Source organism: Trichechus manatus, unplaced genomic scaffold (genome assembly GCF_000243295.1).
Source record: "Trichechus manatus latirostris isolate Lorelei unplaced genomic scaffold, TriManLat1.0 scaffold00043, whole genome shotgun sequence".
Taxonomy (NCBI): Eukaryota; Metazoa; Chordata; class Mammalia; order Sirenia; family Trichechidae; genus Trichechus; species Trichechus manatus.
In genome coordinates this window covers 6,172,108-6,191,433 of record NW_004443979.1, presented here as the reverse complement: position 1 = coordinate 6,191,433, position 19,326 = coordinate 6,172,108, and the positions used below count along the sequence as shown (strand labels likewise).

Here is a 19,326-nt window from a genome sequence, read left to right as displayed (position 1 = left end):
GATCATCTCAATTTTCCTAAAACATTATACTTACGAAGTGCCTGCTGCATCCTGTCAAAATTCTGCAAGGTATATGAGATTCCATACATAGTCTGGTCCTATCATATCTTACTTCCTACTATTATCCTCAAACAAAACCTCTTGGCCAAAGAATAATGGTTAAGAGAGTATGGACTCTGGAGTCAGTCTGCCTCAAGGTAGGTACTGGCTCCCCCATGTGAGCCTGGGCAAGTTACTCAACTTCCCTGTGCCTCAGGTTCCTTAACAGTAATATGTGCAAAGTATCTACCTCTGAGGGCTGTTGGGAAGACTAAATGAGATAACACACATAAGGCAGATAAAGTGCCTGGTATATAATAAACGTGATCATTGCTATCATTCTTCCTGCATTACATTTTTCCCCTATGTGCAGCACTTTATAGAAGATATGAAACAAGTCTATTCCATGGTCACTGTCTTTAAGAAATTTGTAATACAGCTGGAAAGGTGAAGATACACACCATGAGTTAAAACCATAAAGCAACAGACCTGTCAAACACTAGTGGACCTTCAGCTCCTGTGTGACTATTGGGCAGTAAGAGGAGAGGCAGGAGAGAAAACCTAGGTGAGTTCCTCTCTAAAAAGCTGGGAGACCCCAAAAGGCTACACCTTCAACTGTCAGAGTAGAAAAGGGTAACACACAGAAAGATGGGGATAGTGAGGAAACCTGCCTCTTGAGACCTTGGTTTTTTCTTTTTTGGGGCAGGGGGGCTCCCTAAGAGTCTGTAACTACAAGCAAGGCCTTGAATAGATTTAAAAACAAAACAAAACAAAAAAAAAAGGCTAAGATTTTAAAATGGTTCACCAAGTTGATCCCAACTGAACAGCAAAAACAAGTACAAATTCTTGAAAATTCTCTCTGAAAAAACTTCCATAGATCAAGTTCTTAGGAATGTACGTAAACAGTTAGAGCCTACAAGGCACATGTGGAAATAAAACACTAGTGAGAGCCATCAGAATCATGGTTAAGACTTCAGATACTAGAATAAGATACAGAATATAAAATAATTTTGTTTAACGTTTCAAGAAAATACAAGTAAATAACCAACTAGTTTGAAAAAGAATCAGATAAAACTTCTAAAAACAACTGACATTAGTAACTTAATGGGAGGGGGAAAACACAATGGCTGGGTTAAATGGCTCTGCTGACAAAGCTGAAGAGAAATATTAGAATGTAGCCCAGATAGTATTTTTCCTTTTCTTTTTTTTTTAACTCTTTATCTTTTTATGTCCTTTTGTTTAAAGGTTAGTCTTTTGTAGACAGCAATTTTATATTTAATCCAATCTGACAATCTCTAACTTTTAATTGGAGAATACAGTCCATTTAGAGGTATGTGATTTATTTCTACCCTCTTAATTTGTGCTTTCTACTTATCTTGTTTTCATGAAAAGTTCTGGGACCTCCAGGGAAGGAGGCAATAAGAATTTCTAGTCCAAAGTTATGAAGAAATCTTTCTGGATAAGCCAGAGGGTGTTCTTGTTGGTAATGGCAAGAAATAAGGTTGCAAAGTCAATGCAGAGTGGAAGAAAAGGACAAATCATGAAGAACCTTGGAAATCAGTTTGAATGGTTTCAACTCAAAGGTTGTTGAAACACTCTGAGTTTTGGTCAAAAAGGTGTTTTAAGAAATTAAACTGATGGCAGTTCAAGGTCCAATTCTTATCTAACCTACTCTTTTAAATATTTTAGTCCACAATGGGTGCCCACATTTTTCTGTTTACATATGGCACTTAAATAAAGATAAAAACAGTATGTACAACTGACTCCATTTTTCTGTAATTGTTTCCTTATCTTATACCTCTCTTCTTCTCTCAACATCTCTCAATGGCAGAAAATGTCACTTCTCTTTTTTTTCCCATTATTCAAGCATGGATAAATTCTTCAAGAAATTACTAACTGAAAGGATTTTACTAATACAGAATAGTAGTAGAGTCCCATGGTCAAATATTACACTGGGAGATTTTATGTTTATTGCCTCTATGTAGTAATGCGTGTGATCACAGCACACAGGCCTCTCTAGCAGACAAAACCGAAAATCCCTGTCCTGTAGGTTTTTCTATGCTATAAAAGAAAAAAAAAAAAAAAAAGCTGGATATAAATACTGTATGCAAATTAAGTAAACATAAATTCCTTAGCTGTTCATTCTTTTTACTCTAGCTAAGTATATTAACATTCACCAATGTCAAGTTTTTATGCTCCAGTTTAAAGGAGTTTGATTAGCTGAGCTGTGAAATGTACAAAGGAAAACTTTAGGAGGATCATATTGTTTTGTAAGCTTGTCCCCAACTCCATTCCCTTCCAAAAAATTAAATCCAAGGTTCTCCTTCAAAAGCTAAATATGCAAATCAGTATTTAGCAATATAGAAAATAAAACCACAGTTCTTTAAAAAGACAAAAGATAAATTTCTTTAAAAAGTTAAAAATTTACCATCTCTCACACTAGATTGATTTTCCTCATCCTTTTTTTTCCTATCTTGCTTTTGATCTTTATTAATTTCCGTGTTACCTAATTTTAAATTAATAAAGTTAGTTTAAGCATCTTTTCACAGGTTAAGGGTTTAACCATAAGCATGCCTTTATAAGTGATGAAATTATTAACCTAAACAAACAATTTTCACATATTTTAACTAAACTAATTAATTGAAACACGCTATCTTCCACAAATTTAAAAACCCTAGTTTTATCAATTTGATTAATCACTAAAATAAAAGGGATATGTCAGGGAAAGTGGAAAGTAATTAGAATTTCTGTTTATTTTTCAAGAAACTGAAATAATCTCTGAAGCTAGGAAAATACCTACTATGGTTAATTTGCTATGCTGAAAAATTATCTGGTGAATGGAGAATTTTAATGTTATTCTATTTAACAGTCACAAAGTGGAACCTTCCCTTCTCTCCCAAAGGATATTCTTGATTACCTTACTCCAAATATTTAAACTATCTTAAAACCCCAGAGACACCGCTATCTCCTGCTCTCCCATTCAAAGCCTTAAAAATAAAATAACAGTTACAGATGTCAGTTATTCTATTAGCTTTCTAAAGGGGCAGCAACGATAGATGATAACACCCATATTACAAGTGATCAACATCTGACACTGACCAACATTTACCACCAACAGAAGTGGGGCAAGTTGAACTTCTCTCATTTCACTTATTTTTTAAAATCCCAAATTGAAACGCTTTCATCTCTCTCATGAGAAATGATTGTTTTCTAACACTGCCGTGTACAAACCACCATGAACACCATGACTCTCAGTTTTCATATAACCTGGTAGATATAAGAAGAAACATCTCCCAGTATTAACTTTTTTTCCTTTGTTTAAATATTTAATAAAAGGTACAGATGAAAATACAGACACAGTAAACAATCAAATTGATTTTTTTTCTTTTGAACTTATAAACAACTTTGATTGAAATTTCAGAGACGGAAAAATCAGCAGAATTATGTTTTCTCCCTTATCCTTCTCAGATTCCAGGGTAATGAGTAGTAGCAATGTATTTTACATTTCTAACAACTACATGATTTACAAATAACTTTTAACTGAAATTTTAATTGAGAGAACTATAGATTCACATACAGTTGTAAAAAATAATACAGAAAGATTCCTTGTACACCTAATTTGATTTTGACAAAGAACATACTGAGAAATTTAAGACTGAGAAACAAAGAAGAGTGATATAGTAAATACCAACCCTGATAGTATGTTTGTGAGCTGTGATCATACATATTTTATTTCTTACAACTGGTACTTTCAGTGTGAAAAGTGAGTTATTAAGCCCATGGTAGAAATGTCAATTAATAAACAATATGAATAGGCTTAAATATTAATGAGATAATGCCTACAGACTTCAAAATAAAAACATTTTACAAATATGTTCACAACACAAAATTGCTTAGATAGTATAATCTGTTTATGAAAACTATGTTCTTACTACTCAAAAAGGTAATTTTCAAATAATTATTTAAGGAATTAGTTTAAGTTACTTTCTCAGTAAGAGTCCAGAAAGATATGGCTTAAGAAAAAATGGTTTTGTCTAGTATGTCACTATTGAGATAGCTTATAATTCAACACCTTAAAAAGACAACAGGAAAGTAGTAGTTATGACATTAAAGTTGATTTGGACTTAAAACACCTATTTTTCCAAAAGACATGATGATTAAGTTCCTAGGTTAGTTATTAAAGGCCTACAAATTTCATAAGTTGCAAACCATGATACCATAGTATTATGTCTATCATCCTAACAACAATCTCAAAGAACTCTCTTTTTGAAAAGCATTTTCTCATCTGTGTTCCCCTTAACAGTTGGTATTTCTGATTTCCCTCTTACTATACGGTGCTTGCAAGGAGCCCTGGTGGTGCAATGATTAAGCATGTGGCTGCTAACTGAACCCACCAGCCACCCTGCAGGAGAAAAGACCTGGAGATCTGCTCCCATAAAAATTTCAGCCTAGGAAACCCTACAGGGTAGTTCTACTCTGCGCTGTCGGGTTGCTATGAGTCATAATCACCTTGACGGCACACAGTAACAACAACATACAGTGCTCAGAGTCCCTGGGTGGCGCAAATGGTGAAGCTTTCAACTACTACCTGAAAGGTTGGCAGTTTGAACCCCCCAGAGGTACCTTGGAAGTTAGGTCTGGTGATCTGCTTCTGAAAGGTCACAGCCTTGAAATCCCTATAAAGCGCAGTTCTAGTCTGCACATATGGGGTCACCATGAGCTGGAACTGACTCTATAGCTACTAACAACAACATACAGTGCTCAGGTTGGTAACCCACATTATTAAACCATACTATTGGTGGGCATTTAAGTTGCTTCTTTGAGGTTCTATTTTAGATAAGGGGGGGGGGGTCCCATATATGCATAATCTTTGGTTATTCAAGGTCTGGCTAGTCACAATTCTGGTAATCTTTCTTTTGAGAAAATTCTTAACCGAAGAGATGGAAAAATGTTAAAAATAAAAAAAGTCACAAAAACTGGCATCTCTCTTTACAACACAACAAGGAGGGTCTAAGCACATTCAGTAAGCATTTAGTGAATGAACTACAGTATGGGCATATTCAGCTAAATGGTTAGGAACAAACAAAAAACATTCAGAAGGTGACTATGGGGTTGAACATAGCAAATGACCGAGGAAAAAAAACCTAGAATGAATTTTTTAAAATGGTACTTATGCATCATTTAAAAAACAAATCTCACCTGAAAGAACTCATATTTTTAAATGAAAATACAACCTCAAGTTACTTCAACTAAGTGTGTATAAACTCCATGGGAAGACAATCAGTTTCATTATGTTAGTCAGTAAAGTTCTATTAAGGGGCAGTTTTAAAACTATTTAAGACATAGTAGTAATATTTTGAAATAAAAACAGATACTTACCAAGTGGAGCTTTAAGAAAACGCCTCTCAATGCCCTGCTCTATCTGAAACAGTGCCATTGCCAGATAATGAACCACGTTGCTCACTGACTGTGGTGTACTTGCATTAGTTGAGACTGTACTTGGAGTTTCTGTTTTTATCCCCAAGAGTCTACAATTAAAACAATAAAGAATTTATGATACTTAACTATTAGGTGAAACTTGAGTCCACTCATTCATTCAAATGCACCTGTATAAGAAAGTTTCCTCAAACTCAAGGAGCTCTCAGAAGCTAGTAAGGAAAGAAGATAAATACATGAATCAAGAGCTAAATTAAATATGAACAAAGTCATATAGAAGGACAGAAAGGCAAATATTTGGAGGAAGGAAAGTAGATGAGGCAAGGCTTTGGGAAAACGTTTTAGAGAGGTGATATTGTGAGGGGTCTAAACTGGTAAGTATCTCAGCTTACTTTATTTTCTCTTGTTTTAACTTTTACTGAGTAGGGCACTATGGTTACCTCCTAACTACTGTAAGTTTAAGCAAATAACTCACGATTTCTACATTTGCCAACTGCACTCTCCCCCTTTCACAAGTGCCACTGTGCTAATTCTTTTTTACATGTTGCTGTTGTAGTTCATTAGCCTCTAATCTTGCTTCCTCTGCAATAAATCTCCACACTGTAGCTAAAATGATCATTTAAAAGTGCAAACTCATTCATTCAAAACCTTGGTACGAGACATGTGATCTTCCCTCCCAGGCTTATATCTTTTCCACCTTTAGGTCTCAGCTTCACAGTGACTTCCTCTAGCACTTTCTTCACTGTCTTCCATGGTACTCTGTACTCATTTCTATCAGAGCCCTTACCCTGTTTTATAACTGTTAGCTTAATGCTTCCCCATCATTCTCTTCTAGACTATAAACTCCTTAAGGGGATATATTATTCAAAATAACCCTGAAAAAGTAAAAGTATCCATCTATCCACAGATATAGATTCTGATTAAGTTTAAATAATATTTAAGTCTACTACAATTTACTAAGTGTTCTTCCTAAAGAAAAATTGATAGTATAAAGTTACTTTCTGAAATTAATAAAAACTTTTGAGTTCAAAGATTTTTTTAAAAAGCCCTCAAAAAATTGATGATCTTATTGAGTTGGGTTTTTGGCTGCCTTAGTACAAAGTGGAGTAACAGAGATCCTGAGGTTTAGGAAATCATCATTTCAATGGTTATAAATATCAAGGTCCTCACAATAAGTTTTTAAAACAATTTTTCGAAGATAAAGAAATATACTTTAATAAAGAAACATACTCTGCGAAGACTTATAAATAAGGCAAAAAAAAAGTGATCGTTACTTTAGAAAAATTCTTTTTTACCTGTCTTTTACTATGACCTTTGCTTGCTCATCGACTTCCATCTCTTCCACGTCTTCATTCACCGTTTTAATGATCCCATTTTCCTTGTTTTCCTCACTTAACAGCTCATACCGTCCACTTTCTAAGGCTGATCTCCAGATATGTCGATCTGTAACCTGTAAAGAAAGCCAAATCTACTTACCCTAAAAAATGGCATATGTTGCTCCCAAGAGGTATGAGTTTCACTGTACATATGAAAAATTCATGGGGTATTCTAGAGCAGATTGTGAATCAAAAAGAGATCTAAAAATAAGGTTACTAAGTGGCCAATATGAAATTCACATCACTCATAGGTGAAGCTTTAAAACCTTACTCAGAATCTATAAAGAGAAATCATAAACAATTCCAAGATTGATTATCTGATAGTAGCAAAAGAGTAAGACAGCAAAAACACGAACAGAATGCACATATTAAGCATAAATTACTACCAGATTAATATTAAAAAGGTCAATTACGTTCATTCAATTCTGCTTAAGAAAGCAGAGTCATATAGTATATTTTAAAAGACATCTATCCATCTTAGTTTTCGTAAAAAAATACCATTCCCTGGTGTTTATTCAAAATACACGTCTTGCCTATATAGAATAAACAAACAAATACAACCAAAATTCTGGACCAAGCGATTTAAGCAAACTAAAAATGGAACAGGCACAAACCTTGACTGCCCCTAGTGTTCCTTGGTAAATTCTGTCTTCAATGTCCAAAAGAAAATCTCTAAGCCTCAATTCAAGCTGCCTTTCTGCAGACACCTGAGATGAATCATATGCATTGGAAGATCTTCCCCGACTATATACAGGTTTGCTATCAGTTTGAGATTTGTCTGAAATAATAATCAAATACCTTTATTATGATTTTCTTATTAAAAAAATACAATTACCCCAAATGACTGCTACAACGTCGAGATAACGGATACAAAAGCACTTTGTAAAGTCTCAAGTGCTCCCCCACAAGGAAACTTAGGTTGCTATTAATTCTGAAGTCCTTCTGTAACCTAATATACAAAGTTTCAATTCATCCATTTCATTTGGTTTAGATAAGAGACAACATTTTAAAATGATGGATCATAAACATTCAAACATATGAAAAGGTGGGGGGGAGGTGAAGATGGCAAATGGGAAATGAGAAATTACATTCAAGAACTGTGATCTAAAGATTTTAATCCTGAAGAGAACTAAAGAGGTCACAGTAAGCCCCTAAATTTAAGCAGTTCTCTAGAGAATCTGATTTAGTAATATAAAAACTTACACCTAAAAATGCCTTACAGCTTTCTCTTATCTGTTATCTATGGACCAGCCATCAAATGGGAAGTGCTGCCCTTGCAGACCATTTCCAAAGAAGTGATCTCTAATGGAACCTATTTCTGGACCCTCAGCCAAAACCCTTATTGAGTAACCCCACTCACTATCAGACTGCCAAAACTGATGGCAGCCTTACAGCCTTGGGAAAGAATCAGGAGATCAGGAAGTATATGTGTCTTCTCACACTGTCAGATGTGTTCCTCATAATCCAAATGGAACCCAACAGTCAGAATCTAGAGAACCTTGTTTCTATAAAGAAATACATTCCCAAACTCTAACTTGCAAACTTTGAGAGCATGCTCTGAATGAAAGATAAGGTGTTATACGGTTCAAATGAAAGATAAGGTGTTTTAAGTATATCTCTAATAGTTTGAAAAAAAATGGTAAATCCTCAATGACCAGAGACTAGTTGTTGTTAGCTGCAGTTGAGTCGATTTAGACTCATGGCGACCCCATGTGTACAGAGTAGAACTGCACTCTACAGGGTTTTCAAAGCTGTGACCTTTGGGAAGTAGATCGCCTTACTTCTGCGGCACCTCTAGGTGGGTTTGAACTCCCAACCTTTCGTTTAGTAGTCAAGTGCTTAACCATTTGGGCCACCCAGGGACTCCTGACCAGAAACTATGGGGAGAAAAAAAAAAAGAAAAACATTTTCAGTGAAAATTTACCTGAAAAATGAAATTTCTCTTCAGAAAAACGAGCTAGCTGTGCACATATTCTGCTTTTCTCTTGCAACAAAGTTTCTTTTAAGGCACCTTCTCTATGTCCTCTAGAATTAAGAGCTTCAATAAGCTGGTCTAGCTGTTCACAAGAACTGTAAAAGCACCATCGATTTGGTTTATGCACTGGTTTTGGCAGCTGCACAGAATTATCACATGGACCTCGGTCAGTGTTGGAGGTAGATTCAGACTCTCCAGTTTTACTGGATACCTGAGGATCTTGAGACTGTACATTATTCTGAAATGATGAAGGTCTAGGCAACAGCATGTCTTCAGTGAGGCCAGAATAATCCTCTTCAATAAACAATCCAGGAATAGAAGGGAAAATCCAATATCGCCTATACATGCGGTCACGGCCCAAGGGAAAGATATTGGTACAGGCTATGGCGCTTTGAATTTTTTCTAGGAGCTCTTTCTCTTTTCGTTGGTGTTCCTGTTTCAAAGCTTCTTCCTCATCAGTAGTAAAAGGTTCTCTTGTTACACAGTTGATCTCTTCTTGCCTCGTAAATTCTTTAAATCCATTTTGCCCCCTTTTCCCTATAATTGAAATAACATCTATCATCATCATATTTTTAATTTTTATTAGAAAAATACAAGATACAAAGGTACTCCAAGTTAAAGGTCCACACAAAATCTGTGATCTCCGTACTGGAGAGTGTGGCAGAATTTGTTAGCAGTCCTGCAATATCCATTCAGTCCTTCCTCTAAGGCAAGGGTCAGCAAACTTCTAAGAGCCAGGTAGTAAATATTTCAGTCTTTGTGGGCCATATGGACTCTTCACAACTACTCAACTCTGCCATTGTAGTGTGAAAGCAGCCAAAGATAGATAAATGACGAGCACAGCTGTGTTCAATAAAACTGTATTTATGTACAATGAAATTGAATTGCATGTAATTTTCATGTGTCAGAAAAGATTTTCCTTTGATTTTTTCCCCCAACCACTTAAAAATATAAAAACCATTTTTAGTTTATGGGTTGTACAAAAACAGGTCGTGGGCCAGATTTGGCCCATAGGCTACAGTTTACTAACCCTGCTCTAAGATAAAAGAATCCTTGCAATAAAGATCTCATCATAAATATACAAATATTACTTCCTAACACCATTTTATAACAAAACGTTCACTATTTTAAAAACTTATCACTGCTATGGATCGGGCATTAAAAAAAAAAAAACAAAAAACAAAAGTCATGCCCTGGAATCATAAATGGAATAACTAACAAAATGACTTATCGATTAAAAACAAACAAACATGCACTCAAGAAATTTCGGTGTTACCCCTTCTGCCTCTTTTATGGGATCCTGGGTCGTCTTCATCTTCAGTGACCGTATCTTGATCTAGTTCCTTTTGCTCGATTTCTTTGCTCTCAGTGCTAGTATCAAAATCTTCCCTTTCTTCTTCCCTTAAGGATAAGATTACATTCATTAACAAATATATAATTTGTTCATCAAATATTTATTGCATGACTATAAAATACCAGGCTTTATGCTTAGGAAGTATTGAATAAGGCGGACACAATCACTGATGACATAGGATTTAGGGGCTGGCAGAGAAAACAGGTGAACAAGTTTAAGTACACAAACCATAATAATATTAAAATATGTAATAAGTGCTAAAAAGGAGAAGTTCAAGCTGCATTTAAAGTGAAGCAAATCTCTAGTCTCAGGGATAAAGAAAAGCTTGCCTGAAGAAGTGAGATTTAAACATTTTAGAATATATTCATCAACCCAAAAGGAAACCCCACACCCACTAGCAGTCACTCCCCATTCACTCCTTCCCCAGGCCTTAAAACCAAAACCAAACCCACTGCCGTCGAGTCAATTCCAACTCACAGTGACCTATAGGACAGAGTAGAACTGCCCCATAGGGTTTCCAAGGAGCAGCTGGTGGATTCGAACTGCTGACCTTTTGGTTAGCAGCTGTAGCTCTTAACCAATATATGGTTTATATATTCTGGATACTAGATTCTTATCAGATTTGATTTTCAAATATTTTCTCCTACTTAATGGGTTGTCTTTCCACTTTCTTGATAATGTCCTTTGAAGCACAAAAGTTTAAAATTTTCACGCCATTCAATTTATCTATTTTTAATTTGGTTGTGCTTTAGGTGTCATATCTATTAATTTTTCTTAAGGTATCAAATTCAATTTTTTAAAGTACCGTTGCTGAGCATACAAAATATGTTGCTGTTGGTTGCTGTCAAGTCAATTCTGACTCATGGTGCTGCCACGTGTGTGCAGAGTAGAACTGTTTCATAGGTCTTTCAAGGCTGTAACTTTTCAGAAGCAAATAGCCAGGCCTGCCTCCAGAGGTGCCTCTGGATAGGTTTGAACCATCAACCTTTTGGCTAGTAGTGTAGTACTTAACCATATATGCCAACCAGGGACTCACATAATATAGCTCTTTCAAATTTGTGACCTATGATCTTAAGATTAGATATTTTATATACATGTATAATCAAAAGTCAATACACTAATTTTGGAACACTGCGATTTCCAGAACCTTTATTGGAGAATTTCTGCAAAAATTATTTCTATTAGAGTATGGTTTTCTATCTACTGGTGTGGAAAAGCTTCTCACTTGTTTTCATAGCCAATCCCCCATCCCTAGTATTTCAAAATGCAATAAAATACTCAGGCAGTCACTAAATTACTTCAGCTACTGCCATCTTGTTCCTATACCCTCTATCAAAACCTCCAATCTCATTCTTATTCCTCAATAAGGCGCAGAGGAATTCTGTGAAACAGGATATACCTGTGATGGTGGTGGTGTTGGGAGGAGATAAACTACTACTAATACTAGAAATATTAAATTACTGATTAAAAATAACCTATTGAACATTTGTTAGAAAATTATAATTTGTAACATTTGAGAAAATGAGTTCTAGATTCCTTAAAAGCAGCCTAAAACAAAAATTTCTTTAACATAACATACACTTTAAGATTGTCATATATAAATTTCACAAGCTTGCTAACAATTATTATGCACCTATCGAAAACTCGTTTTCTAAAATTTTGAAAGCATTTTAGAGTTTATGGTGCCTGACTTTTACTCGTTACATATGTTAACATGAATAAACAAAGCCAGATGAGCGGTATAATTCAAACCATACCCAACAGATATATCTGCAGTCGAATTTCTTTGCTCATCTTCCTTTAGTTTTTCGAGTTTCTCTTTCATCTTTTGTTCTTGCTCCTTAAGTTTTTCTTCCTTCCTTTTACGAATTCTAAAAGTCAAAAATAAGATATTACTGACTACCTGGTGCAAAGACAGGTTAGCCTCTTACCCTTAATCATAAAGTTATGGAAAATGCTCCAAACATTATCATAAAACCATAATGTAGTAATCAATTCTTAACTTTTCCCCCAGATTTTCTTCTTTAAAATTGTGGTAAGCATATACACAAAACAAAGTATTTGCAATTGCAACATTTTTCACACATACAATTCAGTGACATTAATCATAATCATGTTGTACAAATATCATTATCCATTTCCAAATTTTTCCCTTCCTCTTAACAGAAGCTCAGTGTCCCAAACAATGACTCCCTCTTTCCCCCTCTCTCCCTGGTAACTTCTAATAAACTTTGATCTCTTTACATTTGTCTGTTTTTGATATTTCATGTAAGTGGAATCATAGAATATTTGGCTTTTTGTGACTGACTGAATTTCACTCAGCATAGTATTTGTAAGGTTCATCCATGTTGTAGCATGTATCAGGACTTCATTTCTTTTTATGGCTAATATTCCATTATGTAGATACATATCACAGTTTGTTTATCTATTCATCTGTTGTTTCCACCTTTTGGCTATTGTGCATAGTGCTGCAGTGAACACTGGTATACATGAATTAATAACTTCTAAGTAAAGCCAGCAAACACCAGTGTGAGCCAACGCCACATTACAGCACAATGTGAAACCACATTATAGCACGAGGTGGTTTTAGATGCAGAGAAATAAACAGCTTTCACTGATACATTGGCTGTAATTATTTTTTACCTGGCAGCTGCTTCTTCCCTCTCTTTTCGATGCTGTTCTGCTTTTAACTCCCGAAACTCCTGCTTTGCCTGTCGTAATATATCAACATAATCTTCAATGAAATCCCTCGTAGAAACTAGAGTCAGTAGCTTCCCACAGAGAGCATGAAGTATCTTCATTTTTTCCCCTGTCAAAAAATTGGTAAATAACTTTTCAATGAAGAAAAAAAGGAATTACTTTCGAAAAATTTTAATGGGTGGCTCTATGTGAAAATGCATAATAAGGATAAGTCTCTCATAGTCAAATCAGGGCTTCAAACCAGGTTCTTTTGGTTCAAACCCCTGCTGAGAATTTGCATTTCTAAAAAGTTCCCAAAGCATGCTAATGCTGCTGGTTAGTGACCAATTCTGAGAACCACTAGTAGAGCAGCGGTTCTCAAAATTTATTATACACAAGAATCACCTGGGGATCTTGTTAAACTGTAGATTCTGATTCAGTATATCTGGGGTGGAAAGACAAATGCTCAGCAGGGGTTCAAATCAGAATGAACTGGTTTGAAGTCTTGGGTCAAACATGTCAATGGCATAGCTTGCAACTTTGAATCCTATTTAACAGTTTGATATGCAAGGCATTTAAAATACTAATGACTACCTTATGTATTAGTTAAATGAACATGAAGATTATTCTAATTACAAAGAATTATTTTTCAAGTTTTAACTTTTAGGCTCATGTATGATGTTCAAATCAAAGTAAAATTACAACCATATGAATTTTTTAAAAAAAAAGGTGACAGGCAAATCACTACTCTGAAAAGACTGCACAAGAGCACCACCACAAATTATAAAGACTATACAAATGTTAGGAGTCCCTGGGTGGAGCAAATGGTTAAGCGCTTGACTACTAGCCAAAAGGCTGGTGGTTCGAATCCATTCAGAGGTGGCCTTGGAAGACAGGCTTGGGCGATCTGCTTCTGAAGGGTCACAGCTTGGAAAACCGTATGGAGCAGTTCTACTCTGCACACATGGGTTTGCCATGAGTTGGAACTGACCCAATGGCAATTAACAACAACAACATACAAATGATAGGAATTAAGGTATTCTACTTTTATTATATGTTTGCTTTTAAAAGTATATTACATTAAACTGTATTTGTACATTAAAAATTTTTTACTTAAAAGAAGTGAAAAATTACTTCACTTTATATACTGTTTCTCATATCTCAAACATTTATTAAAGCAAATGTCAGAATTTACTAGCTACAATTTAAACTTCTGATATACTAATGAATAAAAGGAAGAGAAAGCTAGCTAATTCTCACTTATTCTTCTAGACTTAGTAAATGTAGAAAACTAATAACAAATTTTAAAAATATTAGAAAATACAAATTTAAAAGAGAAAAAATCATAAATAATTAAAGTTAACATGAATAACAGTAGTTCAAATTTAGGTCACCATTTGTATTCAATAATTTTTTTAAAGACTACTTTCTCTTAAAACTGATTATCATCTAAAATTTCTTGTGGTCAACTGCTTGGTTTTCTGGGTATAAGAGGGTAGGAAGTGTTACGCAAAGTCCAACTTGCAAAGTTTACCTGGTGTCAAGTCATACACTGAAGTGCTTGACAGCTTCTTCACTAGACCGGGATTGCTCAAGCGAAGCTCCATGCAGGCATCATCTGTAGCATCAAATCCTCCTCGTTTCTGGTATCTGTACTTTGCATTTGCTGATGTTACATCAGCGCCTGAAGCTAAGATATGCAGTCTGAGGATTTCAGAAAGAGTGCAGCTATCAAGATCCAAGCTTTTCAAACTGCAGCCTATAGTTAAAAACGAAACAGTCATTTAGAATATAAACAATAAATACTCAGCGATGTAAAATGTACCTTTATAAAATTAAAAATAAAAAGCCAAACAAAAAAATAAAACCCACACATACCCTGGTGTAACTGCGGCCATGCAGCTGCCAAAGATGCAACTGCAGACAGTGCAGATTTTGTGGGGTCTGCATCTTCATCCAAAGCCTCTGTTAAATCTTTAAGGAAATAAATACTTTATTCTAGTGAAATCAAAGTTTCAATATCTGGGAATAATGCCCTTTTAAAATGATGAAAGAAACAGCAAACAGCTTAACATTGAGGAACCTCAAAAGAATCAACACTAAGTACAACAAGCATTATTCACATTCTGCCTAGTCTCCACCTAAAACTATAAATCCTAAAACATGCACTACACACTAACATTTTCCTTACTAAACAGAGAAGACAATTCCCAAGTTACCAACAAGATGCACATACACAGTCCAAAAAAAAAAAAAAAAAAGGTATAATGCACTTTAGAATTAAAATCAACCACCCCACCATATAATCTTAGAAAAGCCTACTTTGAAAATCAGAATCTATTTAAAGATACCCAATCTTTTACCAGTCTTTTTTTAAGATTGAATCATAACAAAGTGTAAGTTGTAATCATCACAAAATCAGCACAGAAGAAGAGCTAAAAGAACTATAAAGACAGCACTCTTGCACTTAATCATTGATTTATCTTCTCCATTAAAATTTCCTGTTTTTATTTTGAAAATTCTCCAATCCAAGAAACAACAGGAAGATTTCCCTGTATTTTCTGAAATAAATTTAGCTTCGAAAACACTGCTTATCTTATAAATAGGACCAAACAGCAAATCCACCAGCACAAACGTATTTAAAGCATTAGTATATAGATTATTCCTGATTATAATACATAAGATTTATTTAAAAAATTAGTCCTAAAACTTTTATGAAAACCCTCTGGCTTACAAAAAATTTGTTATATCACAGTATAGTAGACACCTTCAGACTAAAAGTCAGATAATATATATTCTTGTCTTAGCTTTGTCAGTGCCTAGTTATGTAATTATGTAGCCTTTAGACAAGTCACTTAACTGGCATTTCTTTCTTAAAGGAATGGGTTAGTCTAGATCATCAGTTTTCCAATTCTTTAAGCCAAGAGTTTCTTGGAGGTCCAATATAAAATATATAAAATATGCCCTTCTTAAAGCGGGGAACAGAGATGAGCATCCTGCCTGTTCACCTTTCCAACTCTCCTGCAGTGGCACCAAGGAACTTAGATGGCTCCATGGCCTAGAGTTTGAAACCACTGGGCTAAATTACTTCTGGGGTTCCTTAACCTTTTACTCTATGATTCCCTTCCCAAAGTTCACAAGCTGACAAAATGAACCTTAGAAAACTGAAATGCTGTTCTTTACTAAAGGAAAAAGGCAGCTATGGGATCATGTCTGATAACAATCACTGACACTTTAAAAATTACACTTAAAGCAAACAGGAAGGCACAGAAGGAGGGTAAAAGATGTAAAAGGAGAAGTTATCTGACAAAACTTTGCATATATGCTGAATGTATTCCTACCAGGATACAAATCTAGCCCAAACGCAAGACATTATATACTTCCTCACCAGGGCAATATTAGACCTATAGCATTCTGAATTTTCATTTTATATATAATGCTAAATTAATAGGCACTCTAAAATTAACAGTCCTAAATATCACCTATAAAAGTGTGCAGGCTCTCTTCCTTTGCAGTAATCACAATGTTTAATGTATAGTATCTATAGTAAGTTAGATTTCCTAGGTCAAAGGAAATGAACACTAATGAAATCACGGTTTACTTTCAATTACGTTATATATATTCTTTAAATTAATTATCTACCAAATGACACTTTTGAGAAGCTAAACATCACTCTTGAATTTGCTTACAGATAGTCACTCACTGTCTCTACATCACACCAGGGTACACCATACCAAGAGAATATAGTTGAACTGTATCCACAGTGTTATTACTATCTAAGACAGATACATTTATCTTCATCATAATCTAGAATTAAACCAACCAAACCTGTTGCTGTCAAGTCAATTCTGACTCATAGCATCTCTACAGGACAGAGCAGAACTGCCCCACAGGGTTTCCGAGGAGCAGCTCGTGGATTCGAACTGCCGACCTTTTGGTTAGCAGTTGAGCTCTTAACCACTGTGCCACCAGGGCTCCCATCTAGAATTAACCCATAACTTATTGCCGTCGAGTTGATTCTGACTCATGGTGACCCTACAGAATTAGGTACACGTAATTCCAACACTAAACAATGCAATACGAGCAAACATTCAAAACTATTCTGTATAAGGAAGATACTTTTGCTCTCATATTTGGAAGAGCTTTTAAGTTCATGATGTAAGTCTGAAGAGGGGAATTGATATAGTTAATACAAAATTTTAAAAAAATTACTGGGCAAAATTTCTAAGACATGGTATAAAAACAGGGAGATCAAGGACCAAAGAAATTACATCTCCTTGAAGATAGCTAATTTTATAGGCAATGCTTGGGGAGCAAATATTCAAATTTTCCACTTCTTTGCCATATTATAAGGCAATACAGCATAGTCATTACGATGCTCTAGATCACCTACCTGAATTTGTATCCTATAACTTCCTTATTAGCCATGTGTCTTTAGGCAAGTTAATTAAAATCCGTAAGTTTCAGTTTCCTTATATGCAAAATGCAGAAAGTCATTATACCTACCTCACAAGGGTGACATGAGTATTAAAAGAAAGAATGCATATATAGTGCCTTACATCATTTACTAGCTATGTGATCTTCAGTAAATAACCTCACTGAACATCAGTTTTGTCATCACTAAGATAAATTCCTTCTGCACAATTTCTTCCCTGTTAGAAATAGCAGGAAACACTTTGCTGATAAGACCAGCTAAAGAGAAAGTAAAAGAATATTCAACCCCATCTGACAATTCAACTACTTTCAGGAAGACTGTGAGAAGAAGCCTCTTTGTTACTGAGATGGGAGAAATATGTGAGAAAAAATGAAACTATACCTAAGGAAACCATCGAGGGCCCTTACTGAACCTGAAATAACCATGTAAAATGTGGCTGATAATAGGAAAGTGAGAGAAAAGTAAAAAATTCCAAAGTATGTTTATTTTCTCCTAAACTTCAAATAAATATTTTCAAATGGAGCATTAAACCCTTTATTTAATAGCCAATACTTATTCAGAGAGATAGACCTTACATTTATAGACAGTCCTGTATAGGAGCAGAGCTATAAAACCTATGATCAAACAAATCACGTATAGAAAATGTAATGGTAATAATATAAACCACCAACAGTCACTTATATATTTTTCCTTGACACTAGCTGGTTTTCCAACACAATTTCCTTCTCACCCCACTTGTTTTAATTAAGACTTTCAAAACTACAAAATTCATCTGATTCAAGTCGTGAATTAAATATAGCTTTATGTCTTGTACTAAGGTCAGAACTTGATTAATGACTCTATAATATTATTGGTTATTAATACAACCTAATAGCTAAAAGAAGGAACATTTGCTACATTGTCTTAGAAAATTCATCTTTAATGCTGGTACTTGTTATCTTAGAAAATCTTTAAATGTTTTATAAATATATTTACCCTTCTACACCTTCGCTTTTATAAATTTACTGATCATGTTCCTTTACTACATCATTTTTTTGCTATACACAGACACACACACACACAAAATATAGCAGAGTCTTGTTTAACGGACTGAGTATACTGAGAAGGCAACGGGGGCCATCTTGCTAAAATGGCCTTGATAAAAGACCTACGCTGATTAGCACTACTGCTAGAGAATATACTTTGCTTGAACTCAGGCTGCGAAATCAAAATGCAACTACCATCTGATACATACTCATTAATACCCTCCTGTTTCAGTGACCAGGCATAAAGGAAGACGAGCTCAAATTATCTAAGACTAACACAACTATCTGAACAGAGGAATGTCTCATCTTTTTGTACAGACATTCTCTTATCAAGATGTCCTCCCCACACACACGTTTCCCAAGCTATTTCTTTTTGTGAATTTTTATGTAATACACAAGTATTGTTTCATCAAGCTTCTGATTGGAATGAATTTTTTTTCTTTTTTAAATCTCATATGGGGGAGAGTTGTTAATAATAAACTACTGTGTTGAGCTGATTCCAACTCATGGTGACCTCATGTGTATCAGGTAGAATTATGCTCATAGGGTTTCCAATGGCTGATTTTTTGGAAATCATCACGCCTTTCTTCTTAGGCACGTCTGGGTGGACTCCAACCTTCCGGTTAGCAGCTGAATGCATAAATCATTTGCACCACCCAAGGGTTCCATAATAATAATAATAAACATTATTCACGAAGCAAATCCATCTCTTTAAAGAAATGCTTAAAATGTCCTTGATGAGATAAATTCTAAACAAAATATTGAACATATTCTATGTTTTAATAAAAGTTTGCACAAGCATTATTCCTACATTAACATGTAGCACACACTGACTCTCAATACTTACAGGCATATAATTTAAAAAGCAAAATTTCTAGTTCAAACTAATTAGTGAAATTAAAGAAAAATAATCTTTCACTTAACTCTGACCTAAAAACTGCCAGATCTGTCATGAAATCAGCAAAATTATTTTCAATTTAAAATACTGATAATAACAAAGTATTTCC

At 34.8% G+C, this 19,326-nt stretch overlaps 1 protein-coding gene across 2 annotated transcripts in view; it reads right to left on the bottom strand.

Moving 5' to 3' along the window:
• Positions 1–19,326, bottom strand: part of BAZ1A (bromodomain adjacent to zinc finger domain 1A) — an 89,858-nt gene that overhangs the window by 9,285 nt on the left and 61,247 nt on the right. For both annotated transcript variants that reach the window (XM_023731475.1, XM_023731476.1), the window contains 9 exons: positions 14,738–14,833; positions 14,394–14,618; positions 12,824–12,989; positions 11,938–12,051; positions 10,103–10,227; positions 8,776–9,363; positions 7,466–7,629; positions 6,771–6,925; positions 5,419–5,567 (listed from right to left, as the gene is read on the bottom strand). In XM_023731475.1, coding sequence (XP_023587243.1) covers positions 5,419–5,567; positions 6,771–6,925; positions 7,466–7,629; positions 8,776–9,363; positions 10,103–10,227; positions 11,938–12,051; positions 12,824–12,989; positions 14,394–14,618; positions 14,738–14,833 — 1,782 coding nt within the window. The remainder of the gene's footprint in view (positions 1–5,418; positions 5,568–6,770; positions 6,926–7,465; positions 7,630–8,775; positions 9,364–10,102; positions 10,228–11,937; positions 12,052–12,823; positions 12,990–14,393; positions 14,619–14,737; positions 14,834–19,326) is intronic.